Raw genomic sequence first — 22,607 nt, 5'->3', positions numbered from 1 at the left:
ATCAGTTATGTGGAACGTAATACGCACATGAACGAGTACAAGTGAAATGAGAAAGCTAGGTCAGTTGTGGTATTATACCGGAGTTTCACAAGATGTTACCGTTGGGGGACACCGAGCAAAGTGTACGTACAAGGGATCTCTCCATGTTACTTCTTACAACTGCACGTGAACATAGTTATCTCCATAAAAAAATGCGGTCAATGAAAAAGCACCAGCCTGTGAAATCAGCCTGTGAAATCGGCTTTTTCCTCTTGTTTAGTTTCGGGTGTAATCTCTGGTTGTGCTGCTGCTGGCAGATGTGTCTGCTCCCTGAATCCCGTGACAGTGGTGGGGGCCAGAAAAGGATCTCAGGAGAATAAGGATGGGGCCCAGGCAGATTCGGGAGGATCAAACAGCCAGGGGAGGGGTGGGGGCTGCTGTTGGTGTTCTCTCCCACGGTGTGATCTGGAAGCAGAGATGGAATTCTCAGGTTGGAATCACAAAGGTGTTGAGTCCTGGGGGGGAACATGTACTTGAAAACTAGGAGAGGAAGAGCCTGGGAGAGTCCAAACTTAGGTGGGGCTGCCTGTAGCAGGTGGCCAGGCCAGGGCTGACACCAGAGTGCTTGTTGAGGGAGGGGTGAGGAAGTGCGGGGGTGCTGTCAGCAAAATCCTGGGATGTGGACTGAGCGCATTCTTTCCCCTTCCAGGGGTGGATGGAGGTACCTTGGGATACAAATCTGGAAACTTTCCTGAGCCCTGGCACCTGGGAGATTAGCCCAGCTTGCCCTGGGTAGGCTACCCAAGTGTGGCTATGGAAAGAGAAGTCCCTCAATCGGCCAACCCACCAATCAAGTGCTACCTCTGGGCAGCGTCATAGAGGGGGCTGGGGAGAGAAGCAGTATGAAGAAGAAACTGGGCTACCCTGACTCCCTAAGACTGCCTGTTCTGCTTAGCGTGGCAGTGGGGTATCATTGATGCCAAGTGGGTGGTGCAGGTCATAAGGAGGTGCTGTGGATTAAGGTGGTTTATGAAAGTTTCCTGGAGGGGCATAGCCTTGAGCTGCATTTTCAAGGGCAGGTGAGTTTGGTAGGTGGTAAAGGAGAGCTGAGCCATTCTGAGTGGGCAGGATACGAGCAGCTTCCTGGCTCCTTACAGATTTGGAGGCTTCCTGGCTGGGGGCAAGGTCAAAGTGGGGGGAGTCAGCACCCCTAGACCAGCATTGTAGGGGTAGGAATCCATATGCAATGTTGGTCAAGACTTTTTGCCTCTCAGGCCCTAGACACACGTTGTGTCACAGGTAGAGTTTTGTAGAGTGTTCTTTAAGGCAGTTACTCTCTGAACTTCGGTGTGCACATCTGTACCTCTGTGGGAGAAGGGGTGATCGCTGACCCCCTGAGAAGCAGCAGAGGGTCCTGAGAACACTGGCTTTGGAGTCTGGAATTGTGCCTGCCACTTTATAGCTGTCTAGGTTTTTGGGTGGCCCTCCTTTATGCATTTCCTCATCTGGAAATGAAACTTAGTTGTAGGCATTAGAGATAACCTATATTAAAAATGCACAAAGATGCACAAAAATCATGAATATGTTTGTGGTGGCCTCCCTTGTCCCTCCCTGAGCTGTGAGGCACGGAGGCGATGGGGGTGAGAGCCCTGGGAACTGTCAGGGCATCCCCAGAGCCTCTGCGGGCTTTGGCCCCTGGCCGCCCAGGGAGACCCTGTGGTTTGGAAACCTGTCACAGTCCTTGAGGACAGTGTTTCAAGGAATAGTCTGGACACCCCCTGGGTCCTGAGGCTACTTCAGCCAGTCCATTTATTGTTTTATTATTTTGAGGCTCTGCAAAAAATTGCATTTGAAATGGATTTTAACATTTAAAAAAATGTTTTGGAAACGACCAGAAACATGGAATACAGATGAGGCCTAGAATGTAAGTAGATGGCAGACTCCATGGCTTTGGTAGGTGAGTTGCCTCTGGGCTGTGAGCAGGTGCAGAGGTTCCTGGGAGGGGTTTCTTCTGTCCCCCTGGTCAAGAGCAGGAGGCCTTCCTAGTGCTGTTAGAGGAGAGTGCCAAGAGGGCAGAGCACCTGGGTTACCTTTGAGGCTGCACGGTAGACTTGTACTGTCCAGGGTTTTTTGATTCATTTTTATGTTTGAACTTGAACTCAGCTGTTCCACCATCCCAGAGGGAGGAATGGGCCTTGGTCGCTTTAGGCAGGTGAATGGATGGTGGGTGGAGAAATGAAAATCGTAGGTAGGCCTCTGTCATTAGCAGGAACCAGCTAATTATGTTTTACGACACCTCTACTTAGAAGGCTGTAAGGGGTTATTAACCCACTTTCTAGAGGGGAAAACTGAGGCACAGTGAGAAATATTTGCTCCAGTGGTTCAGGGTTCTCAGACCTGATCACCAACCTAGGTGATACCCACCCCATGCCCTGAGAAAGGAAAGAAGGGATTTTTATCTGGTGGTCCTGCCCCCAGTCTGTTTTCTGGGCCCTCACGGGATCTTGTAGCAGATGTGTGTGCTCCCAGGCCCACAGCCGTTGGGGCAGGGCCCAGGCATTGCAGGGAGTCGGGAAGGGGACACAGCGTGAAACCTGCAGTAGCCAGATACTGGCTGTTACAGACCTACTGAGTTTCTGTGCTGACAGAGCGCCCACGGTGGCTGAGTCAGCCCCCTGGGGACTTTCCTTTCTGCTCTGACCAGGTGTGCCAAGTTGCGATTTACTTCCTCCAGTACAAATTGTTGGCTGTGGGTCAGCTTTCTGCTCCCCTAGATGGCTTGGGGGTCACAGATCCACAGGTAGCTCCGGACCCACTTTAGGGCTCCGAAGCCTCACCCATTTCCCAGCAGCTGCTTCTGGTGGGGCAGCTGAAGACAGGGACAGAGTCAAAGGGCAAGGGTGAGAGGGTTGGGCACCAAAAAGGAAGAAGGGTTTAGGGAGTCCACTGCCAGCTGACTAGGCCTTGGCTGGGAGTGTGTGTCCCCGAGGAGCTCTGGTGGCAGTCTCGGGGACTTTGGGGCGATGCTTATACCCTAATCGTGGGAGGGTCCCAGGGCAAGAAGCAAAGTGCAGCCCCATATGGCAGGTTCCTTGCATCCATGTGGTTGCTTAAAATAGGGCGGGTGGAACTCGAACCTAGCTAGTTCCTCTCACAGCAATGGGAAGTGGGTGAGCCAGGCAGGTGGCCTCTAGGAAATGGTAGGTGGTGGTTCTCCAACCGTCAGGTTCCTAAGAATAACCTGGGGGTCTTGTTAAACTTCCAGATCTCAGGGCCCTGCCCCTGATGTACACTATCAGAATCTCCAGGGGGAGAGGCTTGGGAATCTAGATGCTGAGCAAGCCCTGTGTTTGTTTTATTTTATTCTTTTATAATTTTTCGTGACCTGACAAGTCTGGGAAATATTGGGATGGTATGATCATGGGAACTGTAGCTCCTTGTGGGTTTCTTGAGACTCCCGCTTCTGCGAGATCAATTGCCCCAGGTTGGTGAGTGGGTGGAGGATTCCAATGTGGGCTTTCTTTCCCTTCTCATTGTCCCTTTAGTCATCTTGTGATGAACAAATCAGGTGTCCTCTCTGTGCTGGCCACTGTGAAGTCCTTGCCCCCGGAGCCTGTACATGGGCTGGCTGCTCTCTGTCCACAGCTGCTGAGTTTGGAGAGAGCCCATCTAAGTAGAGACCCTTCTCCAGTGTCACCTCTGGTATCTCAATTCTGTGCACATCTGTGCTCAGCATCACCCAGGATGACAAGTACAGTTCTAGTGTTTGGAAGTCATTCCTTGCTCTGTCGTCTGAAGTGGCTTTGAGCCATGCTGTATTCCTGGGGACCCTGGCCAGGATCTAACTCCAACTGGTATCAGGGGGTGGCCTTGAGAGTTATGCTGGCTTTGTCTTTGTCCTTGCAAAGGAGGGCATGTATGAGGGCTACAGCATCCCTCCTCACCTTGGAAAACCATTGCAGATGGCCAGACTGTCCTTTCTTGCTTGAATCATCTGAGGGGTGTGTTTTGGTTCTCATGACTGTGGTGGCAGTGATGACATCATGGAATTGGGATCCGTCTCAGCTGATGGTGGGTATACTGAGCCACCAAAGCTATAAGTGAAGGGCACCCTGCCACAAGTCAATGACAAAGCTGACAGTGGCACATGAAGCCAACCACCATTGTCCTTATCTCAGGTTTAAGCAAAACACCTGTGTCTCCAGCCACTGATGTTACCTCTGCCCCTTGATCTTGATCTTCAACAGCAGAAGCAGATTACCAGTTGTTGTGTGATGTCATCCCAGGACTCTGAGTGACTTCTTCAGTGTTCAGTTTCATCCCCTGCCTTCTCATCAGGTCACACCCCACCGTGGCCAAATGAGGAACAATTAAAAAAAAAATGTCTGGCATGAAGATTAACTTTTTCCTCATCTGCTCTGATTGAAATCTTGTGTAGATGTTTGGATAGTCAGTATTATTTTTGCTGTTTATAAATGTAAACATTTACCAGTTGCTTTTCTCTAGCGAAGACCATGTTCTGAGCTACCAATGACAAATTCTGGCTTTGGATTTGCTGGTCCTTGGAGCCCATGGAAGGGTGGCCCTGGAGAGTTGGAGCTGGTGACAGGGGACCCAGGAGAAGTTGCCTTCCAAATGGAAGGATTTTTTTGGTTGACTTGGACACCAAGTTTTGTCTGCTTAGCATTTCACTTCCAGTTCTGGTGAATTTTTTACTTGATGGTAGTCAGGTGACTGCAAAAATCTTTCCTATATCATCAGATACCTTCTAGAAGTCATTGTTTTTGGACAGTCAGTGGCCTTGGGGAGGATATGTATCATTTGGATTTGTGTGCTTAAAACAACAGAAAGTAGATATTCTCCAGGGCTTATAAATCTCCCCTCATGGATTTCTGGACTGTACTCTCTATCTCCCTCCAGGAAGTGGATGGGAATGGTGATAATCTGATCTTGTCCCTGTAGCCTATCACCTGGGTTCTCCCCCTTCAGCCCTCCAGGGTTTTCATTGTGTGTGTCTGTGTGCTCCAAGCCCTTTATGTGCATCTGTCCTTGGGGAAACCATTCCTTGCTCCCTTGTCTGAGCTGGCCTTGAGCCATGCTGTGTTTCTGGGGACTCTGGTCGTGGTCTAACTTGAGCTGGCTGGTGGGAATTGGCTTCAAGAGTTATGTGGCCTCTATCTCTGTTCATGATAATCAAGCACCTGGCTTCACAGCCCTGAGTTTTTATGTGCACCTGCTCATGTGTTTACTTTTATGAAAGAGAGAAAGGAGAGGCAGAAGCAGGCCCTGGCATATTTTGTCTTCCATTGGCTTTATGGTCCTGCAGAGAGATGGTTATGTGTAGAGAGATGGTTATGTAAGCAGTTAAGACCTGGGTGGGGGTGGAGGGAGCTCCCTGCCACCTCCTCCTGTGGAGGCTGATGGACCATATGCTTGCCTGAAACCCCAGGTAGGCTTGGAAGGGTGTGGCTCTCGTCTCAGCTTTGCTGCTTTATTGACTTCACTGCCTTTGTGACTTTGGACAGGTCACTCCCTCTCTGTCAGCCTCAGTTTCCTTATCAGTAAAGTGACTGGGTTAGGCAAGTATGATCTCTAATATGCCTAAAAATGGAGTTGAGGGTAGGGTTATAAAAGGAAGCAGTCTAGTTACTGATTAGACAACATTTCTGGGCTGAAGGGAGCCCCAGAATTCACATGCAGGGATAACCCAAACCCTGCCATTGAGCCAGTCCTCATGCTGACAGCCTTGCTCCATAGTAAGCCTGGGGGTGGCCCCTGGAGTCCGCTGTCCATGCTGTCAGCTACTTTCCCCTTCCCAAGGAACTTGCTTTCTATTTCCCTTAATACCTGCTTCCTGAGTTCCTGGAGCTGATCACATTGGGACGCAGAAAACCAGGATCTAATCTGGGTCTGCCACCAAGTAGCTATGTGACCTTGCAGTCATCATCTCTCCTTGCCTTATCTATAGAGCGGGAGTGATGGCACAAGCCATGAATGATTCCAAAATAGTTGTGAAATTACTCTGGAATTTAAAAATAAACTTTTTTTTTTTTTTTTTGAAAGAGAGAGAGAGCAAGCAGGGGAGAAGAGTGAAGGGAGAGAGACAGAGAGATAGAGAGACAGACCATCCCAAGCAGGTTCCATGCTTAGCAAGGAGCCTGACTTGGGGCTCAAGCCTATAACCCTGGGATCATGACCTGAGCCAAAATTGAGAGTTGGGCGCTCAACCAACTGAGCCACTCTGTGCCCTGAAAATAAACGAAATAAGCTATTATCTTGTTACATTTCATCTAACACATGTAAACGTACACACACTCTATTCTGAGAATCTAGCCAAAACTTTACTGTTTTTTTTTAAACATGATTATTAAACAGCCAAGGACCATTGGACATTTAATCTACATCTTGAAAGAGAAAGGCAAAGACAAAGTTCTGAATGTAAAAAAATCTAGTTTCCTAAGAAAAAGCAAGAAGGTAGTGAATTCATAAAATAAGAAAAGGTGGCTGTAAAAAGCAACCATCATGAGGCTCCTGAGCGGCTCAGTTGGCTGAATGTCTGACTCTTGATTTTGGCTCTGGTCATGATCCCAGGACTGTGGGATTGAGCACTGCGTGGGGTTCTTTGCTGGGTGTGGTGCCTGCTGGGGATTCTTTCTCTCTCTTTCTCTTTCTCTCTCTACCCCTCTCCCCTGCTTGCACTCTCTCTCTAAAAAAAAAAAAAAAGTAACCATCAAAGAATAAAACATCACTCTTGGAAATGAAATACTGTATATGATTTTTGAAATAAAAGATTCACTGCCTTTATAATAAGGCTTGAGATCCAGTGACATTGGCCCTCCGGTTTTGTTCTTTTTATTCAGAATCTTTTGCATTTCCACATGAATTTCAGAAACAGTTCATCAGTTTCTCCAAAAAGCCTGCTGAGATTTTGATCAAGATCATGCTGAATCTCTAGACAAATCTGAGGAGAATAGACAGGTATATTGAGTCTTCCAATCCATGAACATGGGATATTACTTGATTTAATTAAGTCTTTTAAAATTTTTCTCAGCAGTGTTTTGTATTTTTTACCATACAGGTCTTGTATATTTCTTGTCAGATTTGCCCCCTAAGTATTTCATATTGTTGATGTTATTGTAAATGCTATTTAAATTTTTTTTTAAATTTCCAATTGGTCATTGATAATACATAGAAATATAATTGATTTTTGTGTATTAATCTTGTATCCTGCAACCTGGCTAAACTCACTTAGTATTTCAATAGTTTTTTTGACTTACAAAGCTACAGTAATGAAGACAGTATGATATTTGCATAAAGATGGACAAAGAGACCAATGAAACAGAGTGGAGTCTGGAAAAAGACCCACAGATATATGGATAAATGATTGAAAAAAAATTTTTTTAAGTAAACTCCATCCCCAGCATGGGGCCTTAACTCACGACGCTGAGATTAAGAGTTGTATGTTCCACCAAATGAGCCAGCCAGGCACCTCTTGGACAACTGATTTTGATAAAGGTGAAAAGGCAATTCAGTAGAAAAAGGATGGTCTGTGCAACAAATATGGTCCCAATAGCGGAACAATTGGATATCCATATAAAAAAAAAGAAACAAAGAAAGGAAAAGAAAAAGAGAACTTTCATCTATACCTTGCATCATATAAAAGAATTTTTAAAAGTGTTTATTTATTTTTAAATTTTTTTTAACATTTATTCATTTTTGAGAGACAGAGTGTGAGTGGGGGAGAGGCAGAGACAGAGAGGGAGACACAGAAGCTGAAGCAGGCTCCAGGCTCCGAGCTGTCAGCACAGAGCCCGATGCGGGGCTTGAACTCACGAATTGTGAGATCATGATCTGAGCCGAAGTCAGTTGCCCAACCACTGAGCCACCCAGGTGCCCCAGTGTTTATTTATTTTTGAGAGAGAGAGAGAGAGAAAGGAGCAGAGAAACAGGGAGACAGAATCCTAAACAGTCTCTGCAGTGTCAACCTGAACAGGGCTTGAACTCACAAACCATGAGGTTATGACATGAGATGAAATCAAGAGTTGGATGCTTGGGGCGCCTGGGTGGCGCAGTCGGTTAAGCGTCCGACTTCAGCCAGGTCACGATCTCGCGGTCCGGGAGTTCGAGCCCCGCGTCAGGCTCTGGACTGATGGCTCAGAGCCTGGAGCCTGTTTCCGATTCTGTGTCTCCCCCTCTCTCTGCCCCTCCCCCGTTCATGCTCTGTCTCTCTCTGTCCCAAAAATAAATAAAAAACGTTGAAAAAAAAATTAAAAAAAAAAAAAGAGTTGGATGCTTAACTGACTGAGCCACCCAGGTGCCACCATATAAATTAAAAAAAAAAAATTAACTCAAAATGGATCATAGGCCCAAATAAAACCTAAAACTGTAAAGCTATTGGAAGAAAACATAGGAGAAAATCTTTGTTGTTTTGGATCAGGCAAAGATTTCTTCAATACAACACCAAAATCACAGTCCATAAAAGAAAAGCTTGACAAATTGAACTTCACCAAAATGAAAAATTTCTGTTCTTCAAAAGACCCTGTTAAGAGAGTGAAAATACAAGCCACAAATTAGGAGAAAATCTTTGCAAATTCTGTATTTGTTAAAAGACTTGTATCTAGAATATATAGAAAGAACTCTCAAAACTCAGTAATATGAAGATAAGCAAACCAATTTAAAAAACTAAGGAAAAAATTTGAAAAGACACTTCACCAAAGAAGATAAACAAATGGCAGTTAAGCACATGAAAAGATGTTAGACATCATTAGTCATTAGGGAAAAGCAACTTAAGACCATATGAAACCCCACTATACATCTGTTAGGATGGCTAAAATAAAAGAGATTGACCATACCAAATGTTGGATAGGATGTGGACAATGGAAGTCCTCATACACTGTTGATGGGAATGTAAAATGATACAGTCCCTTTGGGAAACAGTTTGGCAGCTTCTCAAAAAGTTAAAAATACACCTGTCATACAAACTTGCTGTTCCACTCATAGGTATCTATCCAAGGGAAGTGAAAGCATATGCCAATATAAGGATTTGTACAGGAATGTTTATAGCAGCTTTATTTGTAACAGTCTCAAATTGGAAATAACCCAAATGTTCATCAACAGGTGAGTAAGTAAGCAAATTGTTGTGTATCCATATAATGGAATACTACTCAAAAATAGAAAGGAATGCACTATTAACATTAAAAACTTGGTGTGCCTGGGTGGCTCAGTTGGTTATGTGTCCGACTTTTGCTCAGGTCATAATCTCACCGTTTGTGAGTTTGAGCCCCATGTCGGGCTCTGTGATTACAGCTCAGAGCCTGGATCCTGCTTCGGATTCTGTGTCTCCCTCTCTCTCTGCCCCTCCCCTGTTCACTCTGTCTCTCTTTCTCTCTCAAAAATAAATAAAACATTTTAAACATTAAAAAAAATACATTAAAAACTTAATATCATGGATGAGTCTCAAAATATTGTGCTAAGTAAAAGAAGCCAGACAATAAAGAGTACATGTTGTATAATTCTATTTATAAAAAGTTCTAGAAAAAGCATACTAGTCTTTACTGATAGGAAGCAGGTAAGTCGTTGCTTTGGGACTAGAAAGGCAATCAGGGAGGAATGGGAGGGAGGCTAGAGTCCGAGGAAACTTTTGAAGGTGACAGATATGTTCATTATCTTGATTGTGGTGATGGTTTCATGGGTGTATATATATGCCAAAAATTGTATACTTTAAATATGTAGTTTATTTCATGTCAATTTTATGTCAGTGAAATTATTTTAAGAATTCCATTAAAGGTTCACAAGAATAAGTTTAAAAAATCCCAGAATAGAACCAAATGACAAAGAAATGTAAAATATGAGAGAGGGGAAAAGATACCAGGTAAAGATGTAAAGGATCTACTTTATCTTGAATTTTATCGTGATATATTTAGTTGTGTTTTTTCATTTCTCTTTCTTACCATTCAGTGAACCCTTTGCATTTAAAGATATGTGCCTCTCTTTAGCTCTTGGAAATATTCTTACAGTCTTTGATAATGTCCTCTACCAGGTGTAAGAATTTGGCTCAGGCTATGAGATAGAGGAGAACTAGGGAGGGGCATTGTTAGAAATCCCTAGATCCCCACCTCAGTCGCAAACAAAGATACCCCTACCCCACCAGTCCTCCATAGGGATGGGAAATTGATTTCTCTAGACTTGAGGACACTACGTGCAGAGGAAGGCTGTAGTGAGGAATGAAAAATAGCCAAAGATCTATTCTTTCACATGTTCCAGAATGCTAGTGCCTGGGTTTAAATCAGTGTATCCGGGAAATTAGAAAATGATTCTCTGGAGCAACTAAACCGTCCCATAGAAAAGAAACATAGCCTGACAGTTGGGAGTGCCCAGTAAAAAAAATCTGGATACCCACTTAATTGTAGCCTACAGTGAATCCATTTGTGGTAAGTGATGCTTCCAAACCACCTTTAGGACCTCATTCTTAAATATAAACGAATAACCAATCATCTTGAAGCATTTGAGGAAAGCCTTCAACATGAAAGAGAAAGCCAAAAAACAGAGAAAAGGTACTCAATAGCAGTATAAAGATGGGAAGATTTTGCATCCAAAATTCAGAGATCAAGAAAGAACTCTTGGAAATTAGCTAACAGCAGAAATGAAAATTTCAGTTAGAGAAGTTGAAAAACAATGAGATGGGGGTATCTGGGTGGCTCAGTTAGTAGAGCATGTGACTCTCGATCTCAGGGTTATGAGTTTGAGCCAATGTTGGGCATAGAGATTACTTCAAACAAACAAATAAACAGGTGGATAATAGCAGGAAAACAATAAGTAGAGAATCAATGTAATAGGAATTGCAGAAAGATAGACCAGAGAAAATGAAGGAGGTACACTACTAAGTGTGCAATAGCATTATGTCTAAATAACAATGTAAAGGGTCACCTGGGTGGCTCAGTCAGTTAAGCTTCCAACTCTTGATCTTGGCTCAGATCATGATCTCATGGTTTCGTGGGTTTGAGCCCTACATAGGGCTCTGTGTTGACAAGTGTGGAGCCTATCTGAGATTCTCTCTCTCCTCTCTCTCTGTTCTTCCCCAACTCGTGCTGTGCCTTTCTCTCTCTCAAAAAATAAATAAACATTAAAAATTAAAAAAAAAAACCAATGTAAATACCTTAATTTAAAACTACTTTATTAGTGGGGCGATTAAGCATCTGACTCAGTTAAGCATTTGACTCTTGATTTCAGCTCAGTTCATGGTCCCACAATTCGTGGGTTCGAGCCTCATGTGAAGCTCTGTGCTGACAGTGCGGAGACTGATTGGAATTCTCTCTCTCTCCCTCTCTGCCCTTCCCCTGCTCGTGCATTCAGTGTCTTTCTCTCTCTCTCAAAATAAATAAATAAACTTAAAAAAAAAACTTTATTACTAAAAATTGTCAAACATCATCTGAGATTTCAGTCATAATCACTGATCACAGATCACCATAACAGATACAATAATAATGAAAAAGTTTGAAATATTTTGAGAATTAGCAAAATGTGATACAGAGACATGAAGTTAGCAAATGCTTTTGGAAAAATTGTGCAGATAAGACTTGCTCAACACAGGTTGCCACAAACCTTCAGTTTGTAAAAAATGCTTTGTCTGTGAAGTGCAATAAAGCAAAGGACAACAAGGTATGCCTGTACAAGAAAGTTTCCCAGACTGAAAGATAGGAATTTCCAAATTCAAAGAGCAGGTGGAAAGCTCAGCGTAATGAAATCTAAAGACCCAATTCACAGCAATCCTCAAAGCTTTCAGAGAAAGGTAACATTATGAATAAGAAATAATGGATTTGTGCTGTTATCTTATTTCTCAAAAGCAAAATTAAAAGCTAAAAAACAATGAGCTTTCAAAATTTTAAGTGAAAATTATTTGAAACATATAGTTCTATACCCAGCTAAACTATCAGCAGATGCGAGTACAGAGTGAAGATTCTTCCAGAAAAATGCAGTCTTAAAAAATTTCCCTCTTGGGAAGCTACTGAACTATGTGTTCTACTAAAATGAAGTAAGCCAAGAAAGATGAAGATATGGAATCCAGGAAATAGGGGTTTTAACACAAGAGGGAGAGGAAGGAAATTCCCAGGGTGATGTTGAAGGAAGTTCCAGACATTAGCTATGGAAAAGGACAGAGGGCTCTAGAAAGGAAGCTTCCAGGAAAAAAATGAAGTGAGAGGGTATTTGACAGACTTTATATGTAGAAGGTTGGAAGAGTATTATGTAGCTTTTAGATTGTATAGAAAGACTTCAGTATATGTTAAAAAGACACCCAGGTAAATGAAATTTGGCAGCAGGAGAAACAAATTATTGTACTGGGAGAGAAACAATAATGAACAATGTTTTCAAAGACTAATACAGTTGACCTCTGAACACCTCGGGTTTGAATTGTGTGGTTCCACTTATATGTGTGTTTTTTTAAAAAATAAATACAGTATAGTACTGTAAATGTATTTTATCTTGTGATTTTCTTAACATTTTCTTCTAGCTTACTTTTTGTAAGAATACAGTATATAATGCATATAACATGCAGAATATGTGCTGAACAGTAAGCCTTCTGGTCAGCAGTAGGCTGTGAGTAGTTTAGTTTTGGGGACCCAAAAATTACATGTGGACTTTTGACTATGTGTGGGGTGGGTACCCCTCATCTCCCATGTTGTTCAAGTGTCATGAAAATATAGTAATTTAGATATAGAATGTGGATATAATTAAAAAAAACACACACAACTTTAGCCCTATAGCTATTGGGAGGATGGGTGAGAAAAAGAGAAGGAAGTATATTAAAATTCACATTATCATAATAGGAAGTCAGATGATTATATTTTAAATAGATGAATCAAGAGATAGTGGTATTTGCATATTATTTAGAAATATGTAGATAAATCCCAGAATAAGCAGCTTGTGAAAGCATTTTAAGCAGTTGTCTCTGAAGTGTGTTTCTTTCCTTCTTAGAAATTTATTTTATTGAGATATAAGAACATTGTGTAAGTTTAAGGTATAGAACATGTTGATTTGATTCATTTATATATTGTAATATAATTACCAAGGCAGGGCTAGCTATGAGGTGTGTTTCTGTATGCAGTATTAAAGTCACAGAAGTAACCAGTTAAGGATCTAAAATAGAAATTTCAGTATCCAAACATGTCAGGAGTGGGGAGACTCTTTTATAATGGTGAAATTAACAGGTGATGTTCAAATGTAACAAATCAAGAAATGTTACTTCAAGCACATCAAGAGTGTGAGGTAAACACCAGCAGAACCACATCTGGAAACTGTTGAAATGGCCACATCTGTGGAATTTGGGGGCTATTGCGTTTATTACAAACCCTTTTTGGAGTGGGTCTGAGGTAGTTAAACCTGAAAGGGCAGAGCTCCTCTCCGGGATTTAGGGCAGACAGAGTGTATGTTATAGGGCAGAAGAGTTTGCCTCTCTGTCATCAGGCGCCCATAGACACCCTGCCTGTCATCGACGGACACCCCGCCTGTCGTCTTATTCATGTCCCCTCTCTTCCTGGATAGCCCCGACTGGGAGGAACCTGGGTAAGCTGCCATCCTGTTTGTTGGGTGTTTTGTTTGCTTTTCCGGCTCTGGGATGAGCTTGGGTGTGGATTCCCGTAGAACCTTGGCCTCATGTCACCTTGAGATTCTGGCGTGGGACACCAAGGCGAGAAACAGTGGCTTGTTCCACAGTGGCACGACAGGGCTGCCCCGGTTTACTGCCTTTTTACTTGGGGCTGGTTAAACATTGGCAGAGCAAGGGCACCGGGTAGGTTGGCTGTACAGTTTCCGTGCTGCCCATAGGCTCCTGCCCACCCCCTCCTGCCTCCCCGCTATCAGTGGGGACTGAATCTGGCAGGGTCTCCCTGCACCAAGGCTGCAGGGCTGCGTTAGTCGGAGGAGGGGCTGCCTCTAGAAGCTCACACAGAGACCCCATGGTGGCCAATCACGGCCCTGGGCTGGGCCTGCTCTCCCCACATGCGGGCATGTACCTGCGTCAGAGATGATTCATTTAAGTGGAGAGTCTCCATGACTGGGTTTAGACAGCCTGTTTGTTTCATTTTTATTTAAACTATCAATTCTTGGGGCGCCTGGGTGGCTTGGTCGGTTAAGCGTCCGACTTTGGCTTAGGTCATGATCTCGCGGTCCGTGAGTTCGAGCCCCGCTTCGGGCTCTGTGCTGACAGCTCAGAGCCTGGAGCCTGCTTCAGATTCTGTGTCTCCCTCTCTCTCTGCTTCTCCCCTGTTCATGCTCTGTCTCTGTCTGTCTCAAAAAAATAAATAAACGTTAAAAAAAATTTAATAAAAAAAAAACTATCAATTCTTAAGCAGTACACGTGTGGCGCTGCCTTGACACTGGGATGCGTGGATGGGAAGGCCACTTCTCATTTCTCCTCGCTTTTTGCTCCAAGCTGGACCTAACAAAGTGTAAACATTCTTCCTGGAGCAGGGCTGGGAGGCTGTTAAGGTGAGAGAAAGTTTCTGAGCTGTGTTTCATTTCTCTGTTCAGAGCATGAAGGGCATTGAGGAAGGCGTGGAGTTCTTGCCAGTCAACAACACCAAGAAGGTTGAGAAGCGGGGCCCGAAGCGCTGGGTGGTGCTGGTGGCCGTGCTGGTTGGCATCTTCTTGCTTTCTCTCATGACTTGTTTCATGGTGTGGCACTTCCAGTGTGAGTAGAGCCAGGGGTTGGCTCTGGGGAGAGTGATGGGGAGGGGGAGGATGGTGGCTGTATGTCCTCTCTCAGTGGACAGACATAGGGGCCACCGGTTGTGGGCATGAGGGAGAGACGGGAGGGTGCAGCTGGGGGTAGGCAAGGAAGGGTCCAGGGCCCTGGCTCCCCTGGCTCTTCCAAGCCATAAGGGAGGAGTGTTGGCCCACAGGCTCATGCATCCACTGGCCTCTCCTGGCATTCACTCCTCCAGGGTTGCTGAGGGCAGCTTGAGGACAGTGGGGGGACCAGGGTAGCATGACGGTGTCACTTCCTCTGACCACCCTCCTTCTCTGGTCTCCCATAGACCAGAATGCGCGGGTTCAGAAGGTCTTCAATGGCTACCTGAGGATCACAAATGAGAACTTTCTGGATGCCTATGAGAACTCCAACTCCACGGAGTTCGCAAACCTGGCCAGCAAGGTGAAGGAAGCGGTGAGTCCAGTCCCTGGGCAGGGAGCCCTGCCCCTGGGGTCTGCCCTGGCACTCCCAGCCTCACCCAGGCTGAAAGAACACTGCTCCCTTCACTGCCGGATCCCTGGGCTGGCCGGTGGGTCCCAGGAGGGAGGGAGAGGCACGGGCTTGGGCAGTGGGCTATTGCTGTTCTCTGGCATGCCGTGAGCATTCCCTCTCGCCCTCAGCTGAAGCTGTTGTACAGTGGGGTGCCGACCCTGGGCCCCTACTACAAGAAGTCGTCTGTGACTGCCTTCAGGTGGGTGCCGGGGAGAAGTCTGGGTGGGATCAGTGCTGTGTGGTAGGTGGGCAGAGAGCTCGCAGCCTGCAGGGTGATGCAGCTTCAAGGTCTGGCATGGGGAGGAAGGTGCCATCCTTGTTCTTCCCTAGATGTGTGTACTTTAGCCCACAAGTTCTGCTGTCTCCAGGGCAAGGGTAGCCATCCGTAGGAGTGTCCCCAGGTGCCACGGGTGAAGACAGGTGTGGTGTGTCCTCCGTGTAAACCACTAAGTAATGGTGATGATCATTTGTTATGTTTCTAAATTTGGGTTTGGAAGGCTTGGGTGAGTCTTCATATTTTCCTTGCTTAGGCAGCCTTCAACATACTTTTTTAAAAATAGACTTTATCTCAAAAGTACTTTTGATTTAGTTAGTTTAATCTTTACGTATTTATTTAAAAGCTTATTTATTTATTTAAGTAATCTTTATGCCCAATGTGGGGCTCAAACGCACGACCCCGAGATCAAGAGTCATGTGCGCTTAAAAAAAAATTTTTTTTTAATGTTTATTTTTTTGAGATAGAGAGAGTGAGTGGGCCGCGGGAGTGGGGAGGGGCAAAGACAGTTGAGGAAGAGAATCCCAAGCAGGCTGTGTGCCGTTAGCAGAGTCCAATGCTGATTCAGAGCTTGATTCCACAAACTATAAGATCACGACCTGAGCCGAAATGAAGACTTGAACTTTAACCAACTGAGCCACCCAGGTGCCCCAGTTTAATCTTTATGAGTGCTGGCTGGCAGGTGGCATTCTCGTCCTCTTTCAGAGATGAGGACACAGACTCGAGAGTTTGATATTCAATGTGCCCAAGCTAGTGGTAGCATTGACAGCTCACAATCCAGGCTGCTTTCCCACTCCCAAACCTGAGCTGGCCCCAGAACACGTCTGGTTGGCGAGAGACTGTGAGAGTAGAGGGTCCAGAGGCAAGATCTTTTGCTTAAAGGATCGAAAGGTGGGCAAGCATAAAAGAATCTGAGGTGGGCCCTGCCTGGAGGAAGGTCTCTTGGGGAGCCTGAGCCATCGCATCTATATCCAGCATCTGGGAGAGTGTGGGGACAGGTGGGGTGCCTGGCGCCCGCCTGTGCCTCAGGCTCACCCCTCTCCCCACAGCGAGGGCAGTGTCATTGCCTACTTCTGGTCCGAGTTCAGCATCCCCAAGTACCTGGTGGAGGAGGCCGAGAGCGCCATGGCAAAGGAGCGTGTGGTCACAATGCCACCCCGTGCCCGCGCCCTCAACTCCTTTGTGCTGACCTCGGTGGTGGCCTTCCGTGAGTACAGGGACACTGGGCATGGGCATTTGCTGGGCCAGGCTTCTCTGGAGCAGGGCCAGGCCCTGGACCATTGCAGGAGGGCAGCACTCCCGAGCCAGTGCATAGAAGGGAAGACGGTCTGCTGGCCGGGGACCTCCCTTTAGGGGAATAAGGAAGCAGGATGAAGGAAATTGACCACAGTGGTAAATACTGTGTTTTCTGTCTTGTTCTTCAGCCACTGACCCCAGAACAGTGCAGACCACCCAGGACAGTAAGTATGCCCTCCTCCCAGAGAAGATGGATGTGGCCAGACGCCCTTTCAGTCAAGGGGGTCCCCCGAAGTCATACACATCCCCCACCTGTCCCAGGCTGTGAGAAGCTCCCTCTTCTGTCTCTTCTGGGTCCAGGGCAGCTTGGCACATCTCCCTGGGTGCACCCCCCAGGGAGGCTCTGGGTTGCTCGCCCCTACCGGCTCTGCCCTCTCCATCTCCCACACAGACAGCTGCAGCTTTGCCCTGCACGCCCGCAGTGGGGAGGTGACCCGCTTCACCACGCCTGGCTTCCCTGACAGCCCATACCCGGCTCGGGCCCGCTGCCAGTGGACCCTGCGGGGGGACGCTGACTCCGTGCTGAGCCTCACCTTCCGAAGCTTTGATGTCGCTCCCTGTGACGATCGTGGCAGTGACCTGGTCATGGTGTATGACACCCTGAGCCCCGTGGAACCCCGTGCCGTGGTGCAGTGAGTGTCCCGGGGAAGCAGAGGCGGGCTGCGGGAGCTCTGCAGCTGCCTCCGGAGGGAAGTGTAGCGTGGGTTGGAGATACAGCCTATGACTTTCAGGCAGTCGAGAGCAGGTGTGTGATCCTCAGTGTGAGCTCCCAGAGCGTCTCAGGGGGTGACTTCAGCCCTGGCAAGGGTGAGGAAGGCTCACTGGTCCCTAGATGCCAGTGAGCACGGCGCACTTCCTTTCCTTGCCAGAGCGGAGGTGCAGACTGCTGTTGTAAAATGCCCACTTTATCATGACTCGCTTATATTGAGGCCAGCGGACCAGGAGGAGGCTGCCATTGAAAAGATAGTTTGTTACTTATAGTTCCCAGAGTAGGGGGCATACAAGGCCACATGGGGAAGCCCCAGGGTCAGTCAGGAGGCAGAGGGGGCCGGAGGAGAACACAGGCAGGAGCCTTTGTTGTGGTTTCTGCCGGAAGGGCCAGGCAGGGCAGTGTATGCAGGTTTAGGAGTGACTGGTTTGAGTAATTCCAGTGGGTTCTGGGGCACACGTCTATCTCTAGTTGTCAGGTATCTGGTCGTGGGGTGATTAGGACGGGCGGATGGTGGCCTGGAGAGAAGAGCCCCATGGAGGAGGTGGTTGGGGTGTGGGCTCTGGATTGATTGGTCTGTATGTGAAAGGCTTCCCTGAGGGTGAGTTGACTATCTCTAGGAATTGGCGAGTCCTGGGAAGGGCAGTCTTTCCAGAGGCGGCGAGCCCCCAGCTGCCCGAAGCATCAGGCTTACAGGAAATAAAAAGGCATCATACACCTGCTGAGGAACTGGGGGGTGCTGAGATGATTGCCCCCCCACCCCGCGCTGTGGGGCTCGAGCGTGCTTCTCAGAACGCCATGGGTGGGCATGAGCTGCCCTCTCCCGAGCTCTCCCTGACTCAGTGGGCCAGAGCCTTCTCTTGCTGTCTGTGGAAATGAGCTGGGCAGACGTTTTGTGATAAATAATGGGCTAGAATTCAGGCTCCAAAACAAGATAGAACCATCTGCTGCCGTAGCTCAGCAGCTAGGACTCCAGCCTGAACACCCTTTTTGTGCAAGGTTTCTTCCCTTCTCTGTAATTCATGAATTGTACAACGAAATAAACACATGGCTCCGAAAGGAGAAAGTGGGAAATACACATGCACAGAGAGCACAGACCTCCATCATGATCTGGAAGTAATCACTGTTAAATTTGTGAGGTGTGTTCTTCCACGCTTTCTGCTATGTGTGTGTATGTTTGTGTATAGATTTAAAAATAGGATTTTACGGCACGTTTGGTTTTGCTGTCTGGTTTGAAAACTGAAGTATATCATGATGATCCTTCCAAATCAGTAAGCTTGCTTCTGTGATTTTAATGGTTGCATAACGTGGCATTGTGTAATGTACAATGAGCACAAAGAGGCAACGTGACACAGTCATTAGCTGTGTGGGCTCCGGAGCCTGGATACCCAGCCACTTATTAACTGTGGAACCTTGGGCAAGTTATTTCAGTGCCTCAGTATCCTTATCTGTGAAATGGGGATAATAGTATTTACTTAGTGGAGTTGTTATGAAGACTCCTGAGTTCTTAACATGTTCTTAAGTGTTGTCGGTGCTGTTACTGTTACTAGTATTGTTATTATTTAGCCCACAGTTTAGTGAATCTTCTGTGGTCAAGCATTTGAGGCTTCTGAGTTTTTGCTGTTTTTTTTTTTTTAATGTTTATTTTTGAGAGAAAGAGAGAGAATGAGCCAGGGAGGGGAAGAGAGATGGGGGGACAGAGGATCCAAAACAGGTTCAGTGCTGTCAGCAGTAAGCTTGATGCGGGGCTCGAACTCACAAACCTTGAGATCATGACCTGAGCCAAAGTCAGATGCTTAACTAACTGAGCCACCCAGGCATCCCTGTTCTCTGCTGTTTTAAACAAAGATAAATCCTATCTCAGGTCATTTGTGCGGGGAGGAGCTTTTAAATGACCCTTGGCCTTTTATGAATGGGACCGGGGTTAGGGACGCCTGGTTTCTGTCTGCTCTCTGTAACACATGCAACTTCTGACCCCTACAGGCTGTGTGGCACCTACCCTCCCTCCTACAACCTGACCTTCCTCTCCTCCCAGAATGTCTTGCTCGTCACGCTGATAACCAACACTGAGCGGCGACACCCTGGCTTTGAGGCCACGTTCTTCCAGCTGCCTAAGCTGAGCAGTAAGGAAGGGCCTGGTGGGGCAGAGGAGGGACAGGTCTGAGGGGCTGGCCTGAGCCCACGAGGCGCAGGCCAATCCCTTGGGCTGGTGAACTGGCTCAGGTCGGTGTCAGAGGTTTGAAGCTTAAGCCACAGGGCCTTTTGTCTCTTGTGTGGGTCAGGAGCCCTCCCTAAAGTGGTCAGTCTCCTAGTGCTCAGACTTTCTGGCCACTGGCTGTGGAGTGTGCCGGGGCCCTGGCAGGCAGCTTGAGAGAGTCACCGGCTGGCTCTGCCAGGGCCCCTCGGCCTACCTGCCTGCCTGCCTGCCTGGCCAGGCAGGTCCTTGGTCCTCAGGCTCTTCCTCCTGCCTTTCCTCTCAGGCTGTGGAGGCTACTTACGTGGAACCCAAGGGACATTTAGCAGCCCCTACTATCCTGGCCACTACCCGCCCAACATGAACTGCACGTGGGACATTGAGGTAGGAGCTGTAGGGTGCCTGTGAGGGCAGAAAGGGGGAGAGAGGGAGAAGAGGGAGAGGGAACAGGGGAGCAGGAGAGGGAGGAGAAGGGAGAGAGGGAGAAGAGGGATGCTCCAGAATGGCAAGTGAGGAAGGTCAAGGAGAGGGAGATGGGCTCCCTTAGCAGCCCCCAAGTTGCCGAATATCTAAAGCCTTGCAGAGTAGAGCAGGGTGGAGTAGCCTTAACCTTGTAACCTCCAGCAGACCCATATTCAAATGGTCTCAAATTCTAGCTCTTTTTTAACAATGTTTATTTATTTATTTTTGAGAGAGGGCGCGCGTGCATGTGCATGTTCACACACGCACACACACGTGTAGGGGAGGGGCAGAGAGAGAGGGAGAGAGAGAGAATCCCAAGCAGGCTCCGCACCATCAGCACAGAGCGCGATGCGGGACTCAAACTCACGAACCGTGAGACCGTGACCTGAGCCAAAACCCAGAGTCGGACGCTCATTCGACTGAGCCACCAGGGCGTCCCTCACATTTTAGCTCTCGATCAATGGCCCCCTGAGGGACCTTGGGCCAGTCACTCTACACCAGAGCCTCAGCTTGCTCCTAGGAAAGAGGAGAAGGAGTGGTGTCTGCCTGTCAGAGGTAATGTTGCCGATTGTGTGTGCAGCTTGGAGAAAGCACTTGCTAAATGACAAGTCTTGCCTCCGGGGCTGCCCACAGGCCGTCCGAGTCAGGGACCCATCTCTCCTTTCTTTCTTCGATGGTGCCAGGAGGACCACCAGCTTTCTTTAGGAATAAGAGTGTCTCTTGCCTCTGAGTCTAGAGGTTCTTCCAGCCGTCCAACCTGAGTCCCTCTTGCTGTGTGTTCCATATCGCCCATACGGGTCAGGGAGATAAAAACACAGCAGCCACTGTCCCCCAGCCCCCGTGGCCAGCAGCACGTGGCATCCTTGGGTTTAGGAGGGGGGAAGGAAGCGGCAGAGGCCCAGCAGCATCGCTCTCCTTAGGTGCCCAACAACCAAAACGTGAAAGTGCTCTTCAAGCTCTTCTACCTGTTGGAGCCCAACGTGCCCCCGGGCAGCTGCCTCAAGGACTACGTGGAGGTCAACGGGGAGAAGTGAGTACCCTGGGGCACCCAGTGCTGGAGGGAAAGGGGGCGCCCCGAACACTTCTGGATCCTCTTCCTACCGGTGACCGCCCCCTCCAGGTACTGCGGGGAGAGGACCCAGTTTGTGGTGACCAGCAAAAGCAGCAAGATCACTGTTCGCTTCCATTCCGACCAGTCCTACACTGACACGGGTTTCTTGGCCGAGTACCTCTCCTATGATTCCAGTGACCGTGAGTACACGTCTCCAGAAGGGGGAGCCTGGCTAGAGGGACTGGCCCACGATGAGCTCTCTGCTCTGTATCTTCCCAGCATTGTGCTCTCCTAATTCTGAGGTACCAGAGAACGCAAGGGGCATGTCCGGTAGCTTTTTGAGACAAAATTGCAAGGCTGCCGGAAATGCACGTATTGAAAAAGGTGGGCAGTGAACCCTGGCACACACCGTGCCCGAGGCCTCCTGAGTTCCTTTGAGCCGTCTGTCCCTCCGGTTCAGCATTACCACGACTTGGCGCATCTGTGCTTGCCTGTGTGGCCTTATAACACCTTCGGGAATAGAGAGAGAGGAAGACCCGGGAGAGAATACTGGGGCACGACTCATCACGCCCCCTGCTCCTAGCTCGGACAGTTCCGTGTTCTACACCTAAGAGATCTGGCAGTTTCTGCTGCCTCGAGTCTCACTGTCTGCTGTGCGCATAGCAGTTCTAACCTAGTCACAGTGATTTTTCGTTTCAGCCCCTACATCACACAGTAACCTTCCGGCAGACATTTTAATTATATGCAAGAACCCAAATTTCAGTTAAAATGCAACTGCACGGCTCACCACCCAAAATGCGATTGGATGAACAAATCCCTCCGATGAGTGATTGGGCTGCCTGTGCAGCACAGAGAACGGTCTCCTCTCAGCTCTGTCTGCTTCCCGATGCCATCAGTTGTTGGACATTCCGGTCTCAGAAACACTGGAATATGGGACATGTCTTAGAATTAAGGAAGTCCAGAGATGCAACTGGACACTTGGATGGGGGTACACATCATCCATCTGCCGGGCTACTGTTGCTCCATGTTGGGCATGGGGAGCCTGGCACCTGGGCAGGAGTGGGCGGCCAAGGACATGGGGCAGTAGAACTGAGAGCACACCCAGCCAGTCTCTCTCCGCTTTGTCTGCAGCTTCCTGGGGCTTGATCATCGGCAGTCAAGGCCCCACTCCCACCCCCCGCCGCCCCGCTAGCGGTCTGTGGCTAGCCTCCCGTGCCGGCTGTAGGAAACGCGCTTGCCGCAGCGTGGTGGGGCTGGGGGACCACGGCCCTGGGGTGCCGGCTGCAGCCTGCTCCTCTCTCCGTGGAGGGCCAGACGGGGAAGAGTTTTCTCTTTGGTCCTCGGTGTGGCTGTGAGGCTGGCCCTGAGGGAGGGCAGCCGGTGTGGGAGGCGAGGCTGGTGGCC

The 22,607-nt window shown here is 47.8% G+C and overlaps 1 protein-coding gene across 1 annotated transcript in view; it reads left to right on the top strand.

Moving 5' to 3' along the window:
• ST14 (ST14 transmembrane serine protease matriptase) overlaps positions 1-22,607 on the top strand; it is a 42,157-nt gene that overhangs the window by 9,081 nt on the left and 10,469 nt on the right. Inside the window, exons 2-11 of the mRNA XM_027036924.2 lie at positions 14,506-14,665; positions 15,012-15,139; positions 15,346-15,416; positions 16,541-16,698; positions 16,916-16,951; positions 17,179-17,419; positions 19,480-19,619; positions 19,977-20,074; positions 21,073-21,182; positions 21,273-21,403. Coding sequence (XP_026892725.1) covers positions 14,506-14,665; positions 15,012-15,139; positions 15,346-15,416; positions 16,541-16,698; positions 16,916-16,951; positions 17,179-17,419; positions 19,480-19,619; positions 19,977-20,074; positions 21,073-21,182; positions 21,273-21,403 — 1,273 coding nt within the window. The remainder of the gene's footprint in view (positions 1-14,505; positions 14,666-15,011; positions 15,140-15,345; positions 15,417-16,540; positions 16,699-16,915; positions 16,952-17,178; positions 17,420-19,479; positions 19,620-19,976; positions 20,075-21,072; positions 21,183-21,272; positions 21,404-22,607) is intronic.

The sequence above is a fragment of the Acinonyx jubatus genome, chromosome D1, assembly GCF_027475565.1.
Source record: "Acinonyx jubatus isolate Ajub_Pintada_27869175 chromosome D1, VMU_Ajub_asm_v1.0, whole genome shotgun sequence".
Lineage (NCBI taxonomy): Eukaryota > Metazoa > Chordata > Mammalia > Carnivora > Felidae > Acinonyx > Acinonyx jubatus.
Note: the sequence above shows the minus strand (reverse complement) of the source record. Positions and strands in the feature narration are given on the sequence as shown.